This window comes from Chinchilla lanigera, unplaced genomic scaffold, assembly GCF_000276665.1.
Source record: "Chinchilla lanigera isolate Chin_1 unplaced genomic scaffold, ChiLan1.0 scaffold00022, whole genome shotgun sequence".
Lineage (NCBI taxonomy): Eukaryota > Metazoa > Chordata > Mammalia > Rodentia > Chinchillidae > Chinchilla > Chinchilla lanigera.
The window spans coordinates 7741897-7760568 of NW_004955423.1; the positions used below are offsets into that span (position 1 = coordinate 7741897).

The 18672-nt window shown below is 36.7% G+C and overlaps 1 protein-coding gene across 1 annotated transcript in view; it reads right to left on the reverse strand.

Annotated features, from left to right (window-relative positions):
- The window catches only part of Clca2 (chloride channel accessory 2), a 31309-nt gene extending 12865 nt beyond the window's left edge, over window positions 1–18444 (reverse strand). Inside the window, 9 exon segments of the mRNA XM_005385129.2 lie at window positions 2359–2465; window positions 3133–3310; window positions 4531–4761; window positions 8236–8463; window positions 10613–10772; window positions 12039–12147; window positions 14113–14263; window positions 17109–17246; window positions 18075–18444. Of these exon segments, the coding sequence (XP_005385186.2) occupies window positions 2359–2465; window positions 3133–3310; window positions 4531–4761; window positions 8236–8463; window positions 10613–10772; window positions 12039–12147; window positions 14113–14263; window positions 17109–17246; window positions 18075–18287 (1515 nt within the window). The 5' untranslated portion in view covers window positions 18288–18444.
- Between the last annotated feature and the right edge of the window lie 228 nt (window positions 18445–18672).

Consider the following 18672-nt stretch of genomic DNA (forward strand, 5'->3'; position numbering starts at 1 on the left):
TTTTGTTTGTGTTTTGGGGCTTTTGTCCAAAAAATCCTCCCCCATTCCAAAGTCCTGAACTATTTCCCCTAAATTTTCTTCTAGTAGTTTAATAGTTTCAGGTTTTGCATTTAAAGTCTTCAATCCATTTTGAGTTAATTTTTGTAACAGAGAAATGGGTGAGAAGTGTCTAGTTTTTTTTTTTCTGCATGTGGATATCCATTTTTTTTTAGCACATTTATTAAAAGACTTCTTTTCCCAATGTATATTCTTAGCACCTTTATCAAAAGTCATTGACTATGGATATGAAATTTATTTCTTGGCTATCTATTCTGTTCCACTATTTTTTATGTCTTTGTTAATGTTAACATCAGCTTGTTTTGATTACCATGCTTTTGTAGTATAGTTTGAAGTTAGGTAGTATAATGCCTTCTGCTTTGTTCTTTTTACTCAAGATAGCTTTGGATATTTGGGGTTTTTGTGGTTTTTAAACAAAGTTTAGTCTCTTTTATTTACTTATGAAAAGAACTCTACTGATATTTGGGTATAGATGGCATCAAATTTGTAAATTGCTCTGGGTAGTAAGGACATTTGACAGTATTGATTCTTCTAATCCAGGAACACAGAATGTCTTTCCATATTTTCCTGACTTTTTCTGTTTCTGTCATCAACATTTTTGTTTTCATTACAGAAATCATTCCCCTATAGTAAATTTATTCCTATGTATTTTATTTTATTTATAGCTATTGTAAATGAGATTGCTTTCTTGATTTCTAGTTCAAAAATTCACTTGTAGCATATACCAATGATACTGATTTTTGTATGTTCTTTTTTCTATCCTGTAACTTTGCTAAATTCACTCATTAATTCTAGTAGTTTTTTGTGGTTTTTGGAGTTTTCTACATATAAGATCATTCTCTCCAGTGACACGTTGACTTCTTTTCCAATTTAAATGCCCTTGGTATCTTTCTCTTGCCTGATTGCTTCACCTGAAGCCTCTAGTACAATGTTGAATAAAAGTGGTAAAAGTGAGCAATTTTGTCTTGTTCCACACCTCAGAGGGAAGAAAGTCAGCTCTCCCTTATTATGTGTGATGTTTGCTATTGCTATTACTATATACAACCTTTATTATTTTCAGGTATGTTCCTCCTATATCTAATTTGATAAAAGTTTTTATCATGAAAGGTTAAATTTTATAAAGTGCCTTTTCTGCATCTATTCATATGGGCACCAGGTTTGTTCTTTGTTCTGTCGGTGTGTTATATTATGCTTATTGATTTGTGCATGTTGAACTGTCCTTTATATCTCTGAGATGAATCCCACTTTATCATGGTGAATAATCTTTTTAATATGATGTTGGTTTGCTAGCATTTTTTTGAGGAATTTGGGGTTTATGTTCATCAAGGGTGTTGACCCATAACTCTATTTTCTTCACTGTGCCCTTATCTGCCCTTATACTGGGATGATGCTGGCTTCATAGAATGTTCTTGGAAGAGGTCCCTCCTCTTCAAGTTCTTTTTGGAATTATCAAAGAAGAATTTGCTAGTAGCTCTTGGTAAGTGTTTGGTAGATCTCAGTAGTGAAGTAATGAAGCCATCTAGTCCTGCACTATTCTTTTTTGGGAGAATATTTTTCGTTTTCTTTTTTTTAACTTCTAATGACAGAACTCTGGTTATTGCCTTTACTGTGTACATATAACCTTCATGGTAAATATTTCCTAAGAATAATGAGTTCATTGTTTACACCAAGTTATTAACTTGGCAAGTTCACTCACCATCTGTGAGGAAACCACAGATGAAAAATTCTTGAAACATTATTCAGTTTTGTCCAAAATAGCTTTAAAGTACTTAGCAAAAAAATGTCCCTTGCAGAAATGACTTGATTAGAGGAAGATTTTTTGTGACAAAAATCATGACAGTTGTGGGTAAAAAGATATTATAAACTTTTAGAATTCAATGAATTAGTTAATAACCTTTATACAAGTGAGTAGCTTCAAAAACACTAAAGAAGCTAGAGTAAAATATAGTCTGATTGATGGAAAGTTATTATGGAACCAAATACACAGTTTCTTATTTTTCTTCTGGATCTGCCTCCAACATCCTTCCTTCATTTACATGCATTTACAGCCTTAAGGAAAAAGTAAGTTCGTCATTTACCTTGAAAAACTGAACTAGTACTATAACTACAGAAAATGCCTCCTAGAACTCAAAAGTAAAGGCATCAAGTAGAAATAAAGCCTAGCATTCAAGTCACCAAGAACTCAGACTTTTACATATTAAAATAAAATTAATAAAGCAGTCAGCACAATACCTCAATGTCCCTTGCTTCCTATCCTCTTTCCCTGCCAAACTGTAAATATACCACTGAGGAAATACTGACCTGAATGCTTTGCTGAAAGATGTCTCCAGTACCTGAAGAAATTCTACTGAAAGCATCAACCATACTATTAGAATTTGATTTATCTGGTACATAGAACTTTAAACCACCTGAAATACATGATTGGAGCATTAATTACTAAAAATGGATAAATTAAAGCAAAAAATAAAGTGTTTTGCCTTTTCCAATAAACATTCTCTGCATTAGAGTGTGAATTTTAGAGAAGTACGAGTGATGTTCAGCTTTCTTTGCCTGACATCTTATCCAGTCGCATGGTAACTAGCCTGTTTTCTGCCTACCAGGTAAGAACTCAGTAAATGTTTATTTAATAGCTTTGGGATCAAGCTAATTTTCACATAATTTGGGCTAATTGCTATCTGCTTATATTGTTCTATATTTACCTTTATATTATGAAATCACTGTTTTAAAATATAATTTAATACATTCTAACTTTCAATGATAAAATCAACCTATCCATTTTTATTGAATACAGTATAATAAAATTGAATGAGTGATTTTAGTAATGATTTTAGTAATTTAGTAATTTTAGCCATGATTTCAGTCATGATTGTGTGTTTTTAAGAAAAAGGGGCCTTTAAATAAAAAGGCCCTTATCTGCCCTTATACTGGGATTATCCTGGGATTATCCCAGTATAAGGGCAGAATAAGGGCCTTTTCTATTTAAATAAAGCCGTATAATCTGAGTTTCCTGGTTGCACTTTTGAATATGAAACATTAAAGAACTGCTCTCCATGGTAAGTTTTTAGAAATTGTTACCTGTACGATGTGATAATTCCTCCACTTTTTCAGCCTCAGAGGACCCCAGGGCAATGGAATGAACAGTTGCACCGCTGCTGAGCACAGTGGGCAGGCAGTCACTGACATGGTCATCACCCCCGCTGGTCACTAAAATCATCACAGAGCCAGAAGCTTTTCCGTTCAGCTTTTCAACCACCTGAACAGAAGTATCAGTCATTGGGGAGGAAATGTAGCTCAAATTTTTTTATTAAGCACAAGAATTCACTGTCATTGTGAATCCCCTAGAATGCCCCTTTGAGGTCCTCTGTAGCTCCTTACACTCCAAACCCTCCCCCATTCAGTCTTCATCTCTCCCCATCACAGCACTTGTCACCCACCCCATGCCATTGCCAGTTAGCTTGTGGTTGGGGACTTTTCCTGCTTCAGCCACCTTGACCTGCTCAGAGTGTTCATAAGTGTCCATGACAGAGGAAAAGGAGTACATTATGGTATGACAGCCTAGCCTCTGAAATCTAGTAAGTAATAGTAAGAGAGCTTAGATCAGTTTTCAACCATGGCTACACATTGGAATGAGAGGGGGAGATCTTTTTTTTTCTTGGACCAGGAATTGAACTCAGGACCTTGTGCTTGCCAGGCAGGTGCTTGTGCTGCTGAGCTATATTCCCAACCCAAGAGGGGGAGATCTGAGATTGATGAAATCAGGATATCTGGGCATGACACACAGGCATCAATTTTGCTGATGTTTTGGTGCTGGAGGTTGAATCCAGAGCCTCAAGCATGCTACGTGTGTGCTCTCCCACTTCTACACATCCCCATCCTCTAAGTATTTTATTAAATGGTTCCAGCGATGGTCTAGGAGAACCACCTGACCATATACAGAGACAACCACAACTCATGACTTTCTTGCTATCAGATACCATTGACACAGGGCTGCATCGCAGATGCTTATTTAAACAAACTGTCATTCCTAAAATATGCCCCGACCTTAATTGATTCCCATGTACTTGAGGTCTAGTATGACTATAGGCAGGAAATGGACATACTAATTTTGACTAGAAAACCCCAGGTCAACAATGGTCACAACTGAGATGTCCCAGAATAAACAGAGAGAGTTAAGAAATTGTTTAGATGGCATTTAAGTCCCTTGGTGTTGGCTATTGTGTTCATTTATATACTAATTTCTTCAATAAGCATTTATTAAGCAACTGTTACATGCCAAGTACTTTGCTAAGTAGAAAGAGTACAGTGCTGACTATGATACGGATCCTGACTTTAAAGATGATGCATCATTGCTCTCCGTACTCAAGCTATGCTCACACTGCAGCAGATAGTCCCCCATCAGAAGGAAACTCAGCTACAGGGAAAGTGAAGGAAATGATGCTAATGGTGATCAAGGTTTAGGATGTTTTACTGTACCTCAAATCCTTTTTTAAGGCCTGAACAGATGCTGGTTTCTGCTTCAGCTGATGCAGTAATAGGCAGATACGAAACTAGCAACTTTCGGTCATCATTGCTGTTAATTTGATGTAACTGCGCTCTGATCTGTCCTTTGCTATCGAAACTGACAATGCCCACAAAAGTATGAATTTCAACAATCTGCATCAAGTAGAATTCAGCTGCTTGTTGCAGTCGAAGAAGTCTGTCAGCCTATGCCCCAAAAAGGAAAAAAGAAAAGTGAGAATATTTTTTGGTAGACAAAAGTATGACTAAGTAGCTCAATTATCAAATACTTCTGATTCTTTGGGGACATTGCATAATAGTTTTGAGCTGTAAAGAGTGACATAATGCTCGGATATTGTCTGATTAATTTCAGGTCCCCAAAAAGGCATGCTTTTGCAGGAAAAGTCTCTGGTTTGAAACAAGCTATATATAATTAAAAACATGCATCTTCACTATTTCTCCCCAGCTCAGAATTCAACAATACATGGAACCACCTGAGATTAGGTTTGTAACTGCTTCTTTTAAAACTTCAGTCCAGGTAAGAGTAGACCTTATAAAGAGACCAGGTGGTGGAGAGGAGCAGCAGTCAGAGGATCTGATATCTATCCTGCTGCCACTCTCTATTCTGGTGGTTATTTTAGGCTGGACCCTGAAGCTGTAAGGTGGGAATAATAATATCTTTCTTGATTATTGAATTAGAATTGCTAAAAAGATCAACTGAGATATGTCCATGACAATTACATATGATTGCGAGCTACTAATCAACTATAAATTAATATTAGTGCCACGGTTTGGGCAGGCAGTGCTACTGGCTAATTCATTAGGGCCTCTTATTTTGAAGGTTATGGAGGAAGAGAAAGAAGCAGCATAGTGTACTTCATTCAGGGATGGCTGTGATCTCTGTTTCCAACATAGGCGTCTCCTTTAATATCCACACTTGCACTTTATGCTTCTTAGGACACACCAATTTAATATTCCATAGATGCCTCAAATTCTACACATGGTTGATTCATTCCTCCCTTACCAAATATTGGTTCTCTTACAATATTGGGAAATAATTTAGTAGCATAAGTAAAACAAGGACTTTGAAGCCTGCCCTTATCATTTAATAATTATGTAACCACAGAAAAATTACCTCTCTTTCTGTAGCTTCAGTTTCCTCATTGCAAAATGAATGCTGAACAAGCACTCAGAATATTACAATTATCTCCATCAGGGTGCCATCAAATTATCTCTCCCAGTCCCAACCTCTACTCCCAACTAGATAAACCAGAAATATAGGGCTCTCTTCTGCTACTCCTCTTACCGGCCCTATGTCCTTGATCAGTTCCAACCGATTCACTAACTTCATTTGTCTCAAATCACTATCATGTCGCCATTCCACTTGCCACTTCCTAGATCCACCCAACCCAGTGTTTGTCATAGCCAGACCGAGCAATACCCTTCCCCTGAACAAGACTCTTGGGCTTTGCACATCCTCCTTCCCACCCCGGGAACGTCCTCTCTTCTCTTCCTTCACTTGCAGCTTACCAAGTGCCTCCTTATCCCTCAAGATTCAATTCCGAGTTTGCCCTCTCAGTGTAGCCTTCTACCATTCTCTCCTACAGCACCAGAAGCACCCTGTCCATCATCCCATAGCAACTCACACCTCAGTGAAGCCCTGTCACCCTACTATGTATGTATTCATGTGCTTGCTTTGTCTCCCTTGTTAGATTGCGAATGTTCTGAGGCAGACAGCCTCTTCCTGTCATCTGTTGTCAGACCATCATAATGTAGGAACCTGATAAATGAATGAGCGATCAGAATAGTTCAGTGACAGTTTTACTAGGAAAAGGGAAGGAAGGTTGGTTGACCGTGAGTTTTTTACTTTGGGTTAATTTCTCTTCCACTTATTTCAGGTCTTCTCTTGAATACAATTATCCTTCTCTTTCTATTTGTTCTTGCTCAGCAGAGGCAGATAGCCGATACTGTGTAAATTACATAAAGAACACGTTTGAGAAAATCATGTCCTTGCAAACTGTAGCTAGGCAACATGACAGTATTATCCAGATTCTGACTCATATCGATGGAGACAAGCAAAAAAAGGCAAATATCCCATGACCATTGATCCAGAGAGTAAAACAAGATAAAATATCTCCCCTAACAAATACTTCTTTATTGACTATTAACCTCAGATTTTATATTTATTGTCTCATCTATTCTTCCTCAATGATGCTATAACATAGGTAGTGGATATGCTGATAAATATTTAATAACTGGCTTTCTGGTTTAAAAAAAGAGTCTCGATTTGTAACAATTGCCTATTTCTATCAGTTCAATGTTACTAGCATGGCTGGTTTCAGGTTGTGGATGTTGTATCACTAAATGCAGAAGTGGGAAGGGACACACACAGGTACAACAGGAAAGAAAAAACCTGAACAATATAGATCAGGGATCAGCAGACATGTTTTATAAAGGACCAGATAGCAAATATTTTCGGTTTTGTGCACCGTAAGTTCTCTGTTCCACATATTCAACTCTGGTATTATAGCTCTGAAGTAGCCATAGATATTATCTAATGAATGAGTTATGGTGTTCTGATAAAACTCTACTTATGGACACTGAAATTTAATACAATTTTCGTGTGCCTCAAAATAATCCCTTGACTTTCTTTTGTAAACATTTAAGGTGTAAAACCACTCTTAGCTTGTGGGCCACGTAAAAATAGACAGTTGGGGAAGCGGTAGCCTCTAGAAATAGTTTTTCAGCCCTGAGCATAGATAATAGTAATAAATAGTAGGAAAAATTAATGTGATAAGTTTTGAGCATTTAGCACTTTTACTTTAATATATTTTATTTATTATAAGATTACATTGCTTAATTTTATGGGTTCTGAGGCATCACTTGCATCAGAAGCCCCTTGTGTGCTAAGTGTACTCTCAAAACTAAGCTACACCCTAACCCCATCGTTTGATTTCAAATAATGGCTGTGCTTAGCAACTGGCTTGCAAGTTTCCTGAAAATTTAACAGCTAACTCTCATTAAATTAGGTGTTGTTGTCTCTACTTTACAGATGAGAAAACTGCTTCAAACAGGTCATCTTACTTATATGGAAAGCAAGAGAAGGAACCAAGACTTAACGCACATCTGCCTAATTCCAGAAAATAAGCCTTTAATCACTGAGGGCTCGACTTTTCTAGCCTGGAGTTTTAGGAGGCTGACAGGTTGCCAGATGACTGTACACAATGCTGTAAAAATGTGTAGTGGACGCAAATGCTCCATACAAATTCACTCTACTATCTCAAGCAAGAATGTTCACCAGTAAGTGAAATGTGACCGAACAGGAGATGACTTTACATGTCATAGTTTCAGAGAAGGTTATAGACCTTAAGTAGTTAAGAAAGAAAATTAAGAGATTATTTTATGGCATATGAAAATTATGTTAAATTTTAGTGTCTTGGTCTTGGTTGGGAAATGTACAGTCAGTTACAAAAATGATGGTTAGAAATGCTCTCTGGATTTTATTTCTGATTATCTCAGTTTCTGGGCCACATTCTAAATTTGTTCCTCCTACCCTCCATCAAATAAAATATTTTTAAGTGCTTCACATCATTTGTCTCCCCCACCTTCATTCTTATCCCTGAAAATGAAGAGGATAAAACATGGTGAAAGATTTATAGTACTTTTTTTTTCAAAAGTTACCTCTGCCATCTTGCTAGACACATCCAGCACTAAACAGACCACTTTGTCACCAGCCTGGACAACAGAGAATGTGGGAGGAGGTGGAAGCTCAGTCCCGTTCATGGGAAGACTGTGACTAAAGTCAGATGAATCCGTGAGTATGTCCCATGCACTTCTCAGGTTGCACATTTGGTTCTGTAGGTTTGGAGCTTCTTGGTTGTGGGTACTTGCATTACAGAATTCAACTACCTGCAAAAAGAGTAGAGTTCATCAGAAAGTAGAAGCACTTTTCCCAAACCAGACACATTTTTCATTCTCTATAGGTTAAACAAAGGGTGAGCCAAAAGAAAGTAAAAAATGCAACATTCATATACTTCTTTCCTTCCAAAAGGAATTAAGCTTACAGATAAACCTTGGCACCCTTTGCTGGAAACACTAGCACCCTTGTGCTACTGAGGGCAAACTCTATTTAAGTTTATTTGTACTGAGATAACAGAGAGCAGACTATGTATATTTATCTTGGTCTTAAAAAAATAAAACAATCTCCCTCCCTTCTTAGTGTGATATTGTATTAAGGAAACACCCCAAGAGATGTTATCTTGGCCAATCTATTCTTTGGAGTCATATTAAATGATCCCTGCCCTTTTACTTATGCATGTTTATTTAATGACCTATTTCAAATATTGATCCCTGTAAGAAAAGGACAAAAGGAAAAGTAACTTAAATCTACTTCCTGAAAACTTTCATTTAGAAATATAGGCTATAAATCATTTAATAATTATAAACCAATGGCAGCCTCCCACTTAAAGATATGGTTTGTGTTACAAATTAATGTATCAGCACCTAGTCACCGTAGTTCTTTTGCTTCACACATCTGTATTTGCTGCTAACAGTCATGGGAACTTAGAGCTAGAAGAATCCTTATAGACTCTAGTCCTACCTCTAATTCATAGAAGAGGAAGTTGAAGCTTGGGAAAGTTAACACCTGCTTGAGACATGGGTTTCTTGGGGTATGAGACAGGAGCAGAACCTGTTGGGTCCTATTTAGCTCTTTTCCCCTACATTTCATGACGGTGGCTACATTGTGAAATTTTTGTGACTGGATTTTTTAAAGTAGGTCTTTTAAAGGATTACAAGGATTGTACCTAGTCACAAAGTAATATGGATCAAATACTTGAAATTAGATTGGCTTCAGATATGAGAACTATACATTAAAAACATAATAGCATGAGAAATATGAAAAATCACCTAAAGTTACAAATGAGTGCTAGCCGTGACTAAAACACGGCTGAGAGGAAAAGAAATCTTAAAAAGAAAAAAGGTATTTTGATTCAAGTGGCACCGGTCAGCTGTGGAAACAAAGAGGAAACTTCGCTCAGTACATTGAGCCCCTCAAAGAGATGACCTACAGATGAGACTTTCAGGTCTTTGGGAAGCTGGGTAGCTATATTAGGCCACGAAGGTTCATTTCTCTAAATCTCTGAATTACCCCATTCCCTCCTTTCTGGCTCTGTCCTTTCAGCAAGATTCTGGTGAGAATTTGACTATTCTGTCTGAAGCACACAGAGAGAAAATGAGCTGGCCAGAGGGTGCAAGTGATACCTTACATTTCATTTCAAAAGCTAGGCTATGCAAAGAAAAAAGAATTGGCCAACGCAATTAGAATGCAAAGTGATTTGCTACCTCAAATCAGGAAAACACAATCATTTATTTTCTCATTCTCATTAACTAAAACTTTGAAAGAGTACAGGGACTCTACTATGTGAATAATTTATCTTATGACTTCTAGAGTCTTGTAAAATCACCTTCTCTGGAAAGCAAATTATTACTTTTCCAAAGAAATTTAAATTTAGTGATCATCTTGGAGGGCCTCCACTTTTCATTTTTGATTTTTTTTTGAACCCGGAATCGAACTCTGGACCTTGCTTTTACCAGGCAGGCACTGCACCACTGAGCTATGTCCCCCTCTGCTTTTTAATATGAAGAATAAAAACTAAGTGAGTCCTGAGGTCCCACAAGCTGTAGTAATGAATCTTTTTTTCATTTATGAAGTTTATTGGTACTACATATATATATAGAGAGATAGATAGATAGATAGATAGATAGATAGATAGTGTTCATCATAGGGAATTTGTACTTGTACGTGATATCTCTTGATCTTCTTTTTTTCCCATTCTCCTCCCCTTCCTTCAACTCCTCTTTCCCTCCTTATTTACAGAGCTCTGTTTCCATTTTATCCTTCTTTTCTCATTTTTCCTTATCCCTTCCTTCCTTTCCCCCTGCCCCAATCTAGTTCACAATCTTAACTGTCTTATATTTTAAATATTGAAAACATGTCAGTTTATGTTGGCAAAAGATGAAATCTGATAAGAGTTTGTCATTCTAAGGATGTACTTACAGAGGATAAGCTTTGCATGAACATTATTGATGCAGTTGCATTTTGGGTGCTATCATAGAGGAACATGCATCCTTCTTTGAAAAGCTTACTGATAATACAGTTTTCCTGTGGGCACGGGCCTTTTTCACATACAAAAGTGCCTGTGATGTCTGATGAACATCTAGAAAAGAAAAGGAAACTGGAAACTGATTGTTTTAGAAATACTTATATTTCTTGCTGACTTACCTTAGATAATAATTTGTTCCAAGAATTGGAGCTTGCTAAATGTGCATAAAACTTTTCAAAAACTGCTGTTAATAAAGTTCAATAATTTACAAATGCAAGCCACTTTATTATAAAGCATTTTATATCAATGAAAGCGTTGTACGTTGCCAAAGACTGTACTAACCAGAACAAAATCAAAAGATACTAAGACACCTAAAGGAACTTTGGGAAGCCCAAAGGCACAAGCAGCAATATCTTGAGTCAATGCTCCTATGGGCTCATGTCCCTGGATATTAAGAAAAGAAGAACATACAGTGATAAAATTTTAAAAATTTCTTTCTCAATAAGCAATCTCAAATGTCATTGATGTGGGGGCTGGGGATTTAGCTCAGCGGCAAAAAGCGCCTGCCTGGCAAGCGCAAGGTAGTGAGTTCGGTTCCTGGTACCGGAGAAAAACCAAAAAAAAAAAAAAAAAAAAAAAAAAAAAAAAAAAAGAAACAAATGTCATTGATGTGAGTGATGTGTCACTTTTAAGAGAGGAATCAGTCAATATCTACCAAAATTCCAGCTGAGGGTATCTTCCAACCCAGTAAATCTTGGAAGAAGAATTCAACAGATATATAGATCTGCCTGTGTAATAAGAAATGCCATATGTATAACATTATGACTTGCAGTGTTATTGGTAATAACAAAAGACTGGATTTAATCTATTGAACAAATTATGGTATATCTACACAATGAAAGCGATATTTAAAAAATAATAAATAATTAGATAGAGGTGAAGAAATATATATTCACATTTATTTGAATTTTTCTGATGAAATACTAAAATATAAAGAAGGTAGTAATCAAAATGGCTATTTAGAGAAGATAAAAGGAAACAAAATGCAGTGGAAGAAACAAGACAGCTACAACTATAACTTTTTATATTGTTTTGATATTTAATCCTATAGTTACTCATTTTTCTTAAAAATGCTATGTTTTTTTAAAATGAAAGAATCTTTTCCTTATTAATTTTTAGTTGCCATTATAAATTTAAGTTTCAGTAATTTTTTACATCACGTGACATTTAAATCAGTAAAAACATCTACCTCCTCAAATGTTTATCATTTCTTTATAGTAAGAACACTCAAAATCCTTTCTTCTATCTTTTTGAAATATATAATACATTCATTAATTTTAGAGTCAGATATGTAATAAATTTAAATATAAAAGTACTAACCTTGTTGTTTTAATTTTATTTTGGCCATCTAAGTAGAAAGGTTGGTCGTTGTTATATTCATCAAACATGCCCCAACGGAGATGGGCCCATTCATGAACAAACACCCTGCCTGTGGAAGAGAGACCATGTCTTAAAATCTCAGCAAAGGGCCTTGCTGGTGTGATGTGGCATCACTTGATTATACAGTATATCTCATTCCAAATAATTGCAATACAATTCCATCTCCCACTTCCCTCTCCCATTTCCTCTTACTCTACTCTATACATGATATGAAAATATACATAGTCCTGTAAATGCAAAGCAGAGATTTACTTCTACATCTATTAGAAGGCAGTAAAGTGTTCCACGTCATCTCATTCCCCATGGAAGTTGTCTAACAGGTTGCTATTTAGCTTCAGAAGGGCCCGTAAATTTAGGGTATAGGGGAGAGGAAGAAGTATATCCAGAAAAGCAAATAAAGCTTTTCCCATCCCCAGTCTGTGCTATTCAAACATGCCTATCTTTTTTTTTTTCTTGCAAATAATTCTCTTATGCATAACAATGATTGAAACCTAGGGGTGGGGGGTGGAATGGAAAAAACAACAACAAAAAAAGAAGGTAGAATTCCCTCTCCAGCTTTCACTGTCTTGTCTGTCTTACTTATTATTCATGTTTATGTTTATTCGCAACTCTTATTCCAAGGAAGAACTCCATCCTAGGAATCAAATCTTTTATAATTTTACTTTTATAAATCCTATATTTCCTCCAAAGTTAAGATCAGAACTTACTTCCTCATAGAAGCTTTCCACATGAACTATTCTCACCAAGCACATATTTCTTTGTTTTTCTGAGTTATTTTAAGTACTGGGAATCCAGGGAGCATTTGCTTAATTGCCTCAGGTCGGGGCACATTGTGCGATTTAGGGATCTTGGGACAAGGGAAAGGAGGAGAACTGCCCCAACTGAGAGTATTAAGGGGCTTTTGTGCCTACTCATGGAATTTAGAAGTGTTGATTTTGTCATGTGTTGGTGCAGGAATATCAGCACCTTTCAGTTTCCAGGGGGGTAAATGCACCTACAGAGTTTTATAACGGTATGATAATGTTTTACAAAGTGTTTTAAAAAGTATAGTTTATAAACTGAGTTGCTGTATTTCCTGCTAACTATGCAGAGGATAACAAAATCATTAAGATTTAAATAGGGCAAAAAACTAAAACATTACTTGAAAGGCACTACTAAGTTAAAAACAGAAAACATAAGATCGAGAGAGTTATCCCTTGACCACCTGACCTTTTCTCACTAGCTCCTTACTCAGATCCCTGCCCACCCACCCAGGGTCTGCAGACCTGTGACCCAGACCTCGCTCCTGGGTTCTCACTACTGATATCTAACTAGAGGCTGAACCTTTCAGCAGGACAACCCAGTGTTCCTGCCACCCAGGGAGTCCTTATGGCTCATCTTAGTGTCTTTCCTGTCCTATTGAGTATGATAGCCTCATACTCGAACTTCTCCCAGTGTTCCTCCTGATATCCAGTTTCTCCCACATTGATTTCAGTGGGCCAGATTATCACACAGTCAGATTAATCTGCTGAAAACAATGGCGTGATGGTATCACTACAGTGCTTGTGAACCGTCAGTGGTGACTTGATCATGTGTATATTTTAGGCCTCCATCACGTTACCTGGATCCCCTAGCACTTTCATCACTCTCTCCTGTGACCAGCTTCAGCATCTACTGATCTGCACCTTTGAAACATGCTTGGATTCCTCTGCAGCCACAGTTTTGTTCATATTCTCTCCACTAATCTCTTGTCCTTTCCATTAATAAATGATATTAACTTTGAAGTGCCTGTCCTTTGTGAGACCTGTTCTGACCACCCTTTTCTCAAAACTCCTTCACTGAATTCCTAGAGCAGTCCTGTCTTGGGCCACTGATCTGGCACTTAACTTCCTGGCGTGCTCTCTCTCATCTTTGCACGTCCATGTAGCTTCCAAGTGGTAAGACATTGACAAATTTCAGGTTCTCTGAGTCCTTTTCAGCACACAGTATTGTGAGTGGTACTGTCCAGGGTCTATTTTTTATTAGTTGCACTTACCCCGTGATCCATAGCCAGTTGTCAAGTCATCATTCAGTAGGAAATTAGATGTGAAATGAATGTATTTTCCCTCTCTCCCACATCCTCTGTATTGTAGGGTATATGGATCATCTCCACTTACTCCATTCCAATCAGTCACTATGACATTAGCCTAAATTGGAAGAAATACATCCTCATACTCTGTATCTCCCCTGAGGTGTTGGTGACAGAAATGTGTACATCTATTAAAGCACTTTGAACTGTACACCTAAGGTTTGTACATTTTACTATAAGTAATTATACCCCAATTTAGAAACAAGTTAAAAAAGAAAGGAAAGTAATAACTTTTAGGTTGAGTTTAGAATGCACACAGTGAAATATCAACTAAATCATTTGGCATTGTGAAAACTATTTCGAATTCTTGGCAAATGTCTATGGGACGTCATAACCTCCTTTGACCTTCCTGGTTTCCAGATTGAAATATTCTCAAAAATCAACACTATAAAAAATCAGATATTATAAAGGACTATAAAATGTAAGAAAATACTTAAAGAAAATTTAAGAGCATTCATGCACACTATTTAAATTTGGGCTGTAAAGTGTTATAGCCTTTTACAAACAACTGTGGGTTATTTCATCAGTGAAGGCAAGAGGACATGTTTTTTTTTTAGCCTTGTCCTTTCATTTCTATAACCAATTTGATGAGGAAAACAACCACTGTAATAAAATTATATTTCATTTTATGCCATGACCATTTACACTCCTATTGCTAAAACCTGATATTTTAAGTCCAAAAATGAAATATCTCTCCCAGTACCTATCAAGACAGCAGAATTTTACGTATATCACTATTTTTCATTATTTTTAAGAAGAAGGATAACATGTTGTCTCAGACCAACCCTTGTAACTTAAGTTAATAAGGGAGGCTTGTTGGGGAATAATTAAATCCCATAAGTACATATCATTATATGTAATATATGTGTATATGTGTAAGACACTGACTAGTATAGAAAGATAATATTTTCATTTTTATTTGCCATATTTCTATATATTTTGATTTTTCCCAATTATTATAATTATTAAATTATTAAAAATTTATTTTTAGAAGCCAAGGACATTACAAGGTAACCCTTACTAAAGGCCAGTGAGGTCATGCCCTAGGCTGGTCCTCACCTGGACACTACCTCACTCCTACATTGGAAACTTTGTCCTGAAGCAAAACAGGAAAAACTGCTGTGTATGCAATAAGATATTCAGAGGCTATTCAGGGTTATGTTGTACCTTATAGACAGTAATAATTCAGGTTTTATCTACTTTTCCTAGTCTTCCCCCTTTTCTCCTGATTCCCACTTACATCTCACTGTAGATTAACAAGATCAAGAAATACCTTGCTTGCCCTTATGCCCTCTGCAATGCTTCACAGGGTTCCTCCACATATGACTATTCATTAAGTGTTTGCCCCGACTGACATTATGAAGTTAAAGGAAATGGCATCCATGAGACACAAAAGCAGAATTCAGTGACTATTCTTTCCTCTGACCCTTCAGTCTAGTCACAATCTTATGTATGGATGACTTACTTATTTCTCTCCTTGCCATTAATATCAGGAGCCCTACCTTTGACAAGTATCTAGCTTTGATGCTGGGTATCTCAAATACTTCCCAGTTTTACTGAAGGCCAAGTTGATTAATGTCCTTTCTGTACATAGCAAGAGATAACATAGTTTACCTTAGAGGTAACAGCATGGGTTTTGAAGTTGAACAGACTTTCAAATTGTAGCTCTGTAATTTATTAGCTCTTTCACTTGGAACAATGTCCTTATCTTATGTGAGACACAGTTTTCTCAGATGTGATTGCAGCAACTAGTTTCAGGCTCCATAATATTTCAGTAATATATGTAAAATACCTGGCACTTAGTTGAAGCTCTTTTACCATTTTATCCCAATTCCCCTATCTTATCTCCATGGCAAGCATTGCTAGGTGCTTTCATCGGTCATAAAATACATCATTTGAAGGGCTTCTTTAACTTCTTTAGGATTTTAGGGTTCCTGTCAACATTGCTATACCATCCAATGCCTGAGAGGAACTTCAAAGGAGAGCTAAGAATAAAGACAGTCTTAAGATATTTCATACCAAAAGACGCAAGTAAGGAAAACAGAAAGTTGTGCCACATGCTTTAACTGGACTGATAGAGCTGGAGTTACAGACCTCAAGTGTTCCACTGCTGAATCCTCGAGCTAAGTTCTCAGTGTCCTTGCCCTGGGCCCTTCTGGTAGCTGTGTTTGGCTCTTGTTCACATGAATTTCCAAGTTACTTACAAAACTTATTTAGTATTTATTTATAGTGTACATACTAGTACTTGCCAGGCATTCTTATGGGCGCTTACCCATAATCTGCAGTTTATGGTAATCTTTAAAGGTTAAGTTCTTTTGCAATTGCAAAAGAAAAAATAGCCTCTTCCCCACTTACTCTCAATCTCTAGCCTTCCTTCCTATTTTCTTACTCCTCTAATTAGAATTCTGGACTTGATTTAAGGTGAAATTCTGATGATTTTCACCATGTAAAAGCAGGCATATGTTTTATATGCGTGGGTGACTTATGTTTCTGTCTAGACATGCATGCTACTGCCCCTAATGGAATAGTCATAGAATTGTTCCCTTCACTGCTCATCCTTAGCAGGATACAACTGATTCTTGGTCCTTAATCAAAAATTTCTACAAAGATCCTCCAAGTTATAAAGAGGTCTTCTGAGAAGCTACTTGGGCAGTGGCATTTTACTTAATATTTTACTCCATGATTTGCATTCATTTATTTTATTTACACATATTTTCCTTTTATCTATTAATTTTTTATTTTAACTGACATAATTTTATATGTTTGTGGGATACAGTCATGTATTTCATTGATAACACTGCCTGGAAATATTGTTTATATATAAACCTCAATAACACAATATATTTTGGTATTTCTCCCTTCCAGTGTAGTTAAGCTTATTTAATGAACTCTTGGATTCTTACCTTTTCATATGATTCTTGTCTTATTTTGCTGTAATTATTCGCTTTCCATGTGGCAGGTATTAAAATCAGTATATTTCTGAAAAACAATCTTCTCTTGGTAGCATTGAACAGGTAAAAAGAAGCCTCAGTTACCATTTCCTGTACACAGACCAAAGGAAAACTTATCATTTGTGAATCATTTATACTTTGACTTCTGGTTGTGTGAAAATATAGGCGCAAAATTTGTAGAAAAAAAATTAATAGTTATGTGAAAGAGAGGAAGCTGTGTGTCTAGGCTTGCCCTCGTGATTATCCTAAAATTCTGAAAGAGTTTTAAGCTTTCACAAAACAAGTCTTTTCCATTTCACACCTGTAGGCATGTTCAAGACCACACCTTATGATGAAACAGTTTTCACTCAGGCAATACCAAAGAGAAGCTCTTGAGTAATGATCCTCTCTTGCTGTCTTAAAGTGAAAACACTGATTTACAGAACATTAGGTGAAAAGATAGTTTTGTTCTCTGGCACTTGATACATATTTTGACCCTTTCTGTCTGAGAATTTTCAGCCTCGGGATGAGATCCAACAAGATGATTCTAACAAGTACTGTCAAGGTTATTGATCAAGTACCCAGTCTTATTTTGCTGTAATGGGTTGTTACTTTTGTAAGCTGTTATCCCTAAGACAATCATGTAGGAATACAACAACAAAATGAAAATTAACAGTAACAAAAACAACAAAAAGAAGACTACAGGACTATAGTGACAGATGAGGAAAAAGAGCGCTAGAAGACTACTCTCTGAACTGGATTACACACAATTAGGTGAACAAACTGGCTTGGTCACAATCATAATTTTTGCTGCTCTCTTTAAGAAGTACTGTTCTCTCTATAGTTCAAATGTAAACCAGGTACAGTTGTCAGCTTTTCAATGAAGTCTACAAGTCTGATCTAATGAGATCATAACATTGATTCATAATTGCTTCTCACCTTAATGTTTGGGATGAGATTCTGATTCTCAGGTACATGTGGATTAATTGCAACGAGTAATCCATCATATCCATTGTCTTGAAGCTGTACTCCGGCTTCCAGGAATACGAGTTCTGGGCTTAGAGCAACTAGAAGAGTCACAAACTTCAGTCTGCAGAGAAGAAGACTTACATTGTCTCTGTGAATCATGTTGTAAAGAAGTCTTCTGTTCATTCACGGGGCACCTCCTCGGCACATGGTATCAGGTGTTGAATGGAGAAGCAGATGGTTTCTTCCTATACTTGGAAGGTCTGAGAAAGTTTCATGAAGGAATTCCTTCTCTCAAAAATCTTGGGTGGATCTACCTGGGACCTGTCTCTACAAGTTCTTTTCCTCTAAGGCAATGCCACACTTGACTCCTCTGTGGTTGAGCTTCCTTCTGATTCACAGTTGTGCAAGAACCCTTCCATTCCTTATTCATTTTGTATCTTTCCAGAAGAAAGAGGAAAAGAATCCAAAAGGAACTCAAAAGCAAGCAGCCTGCCTTGCTGGGCTAAGAATCAGTGTATTCAGACCGATGAAGCCACTTGCAGTAGAAACACAGAATTCTCTAGTGATT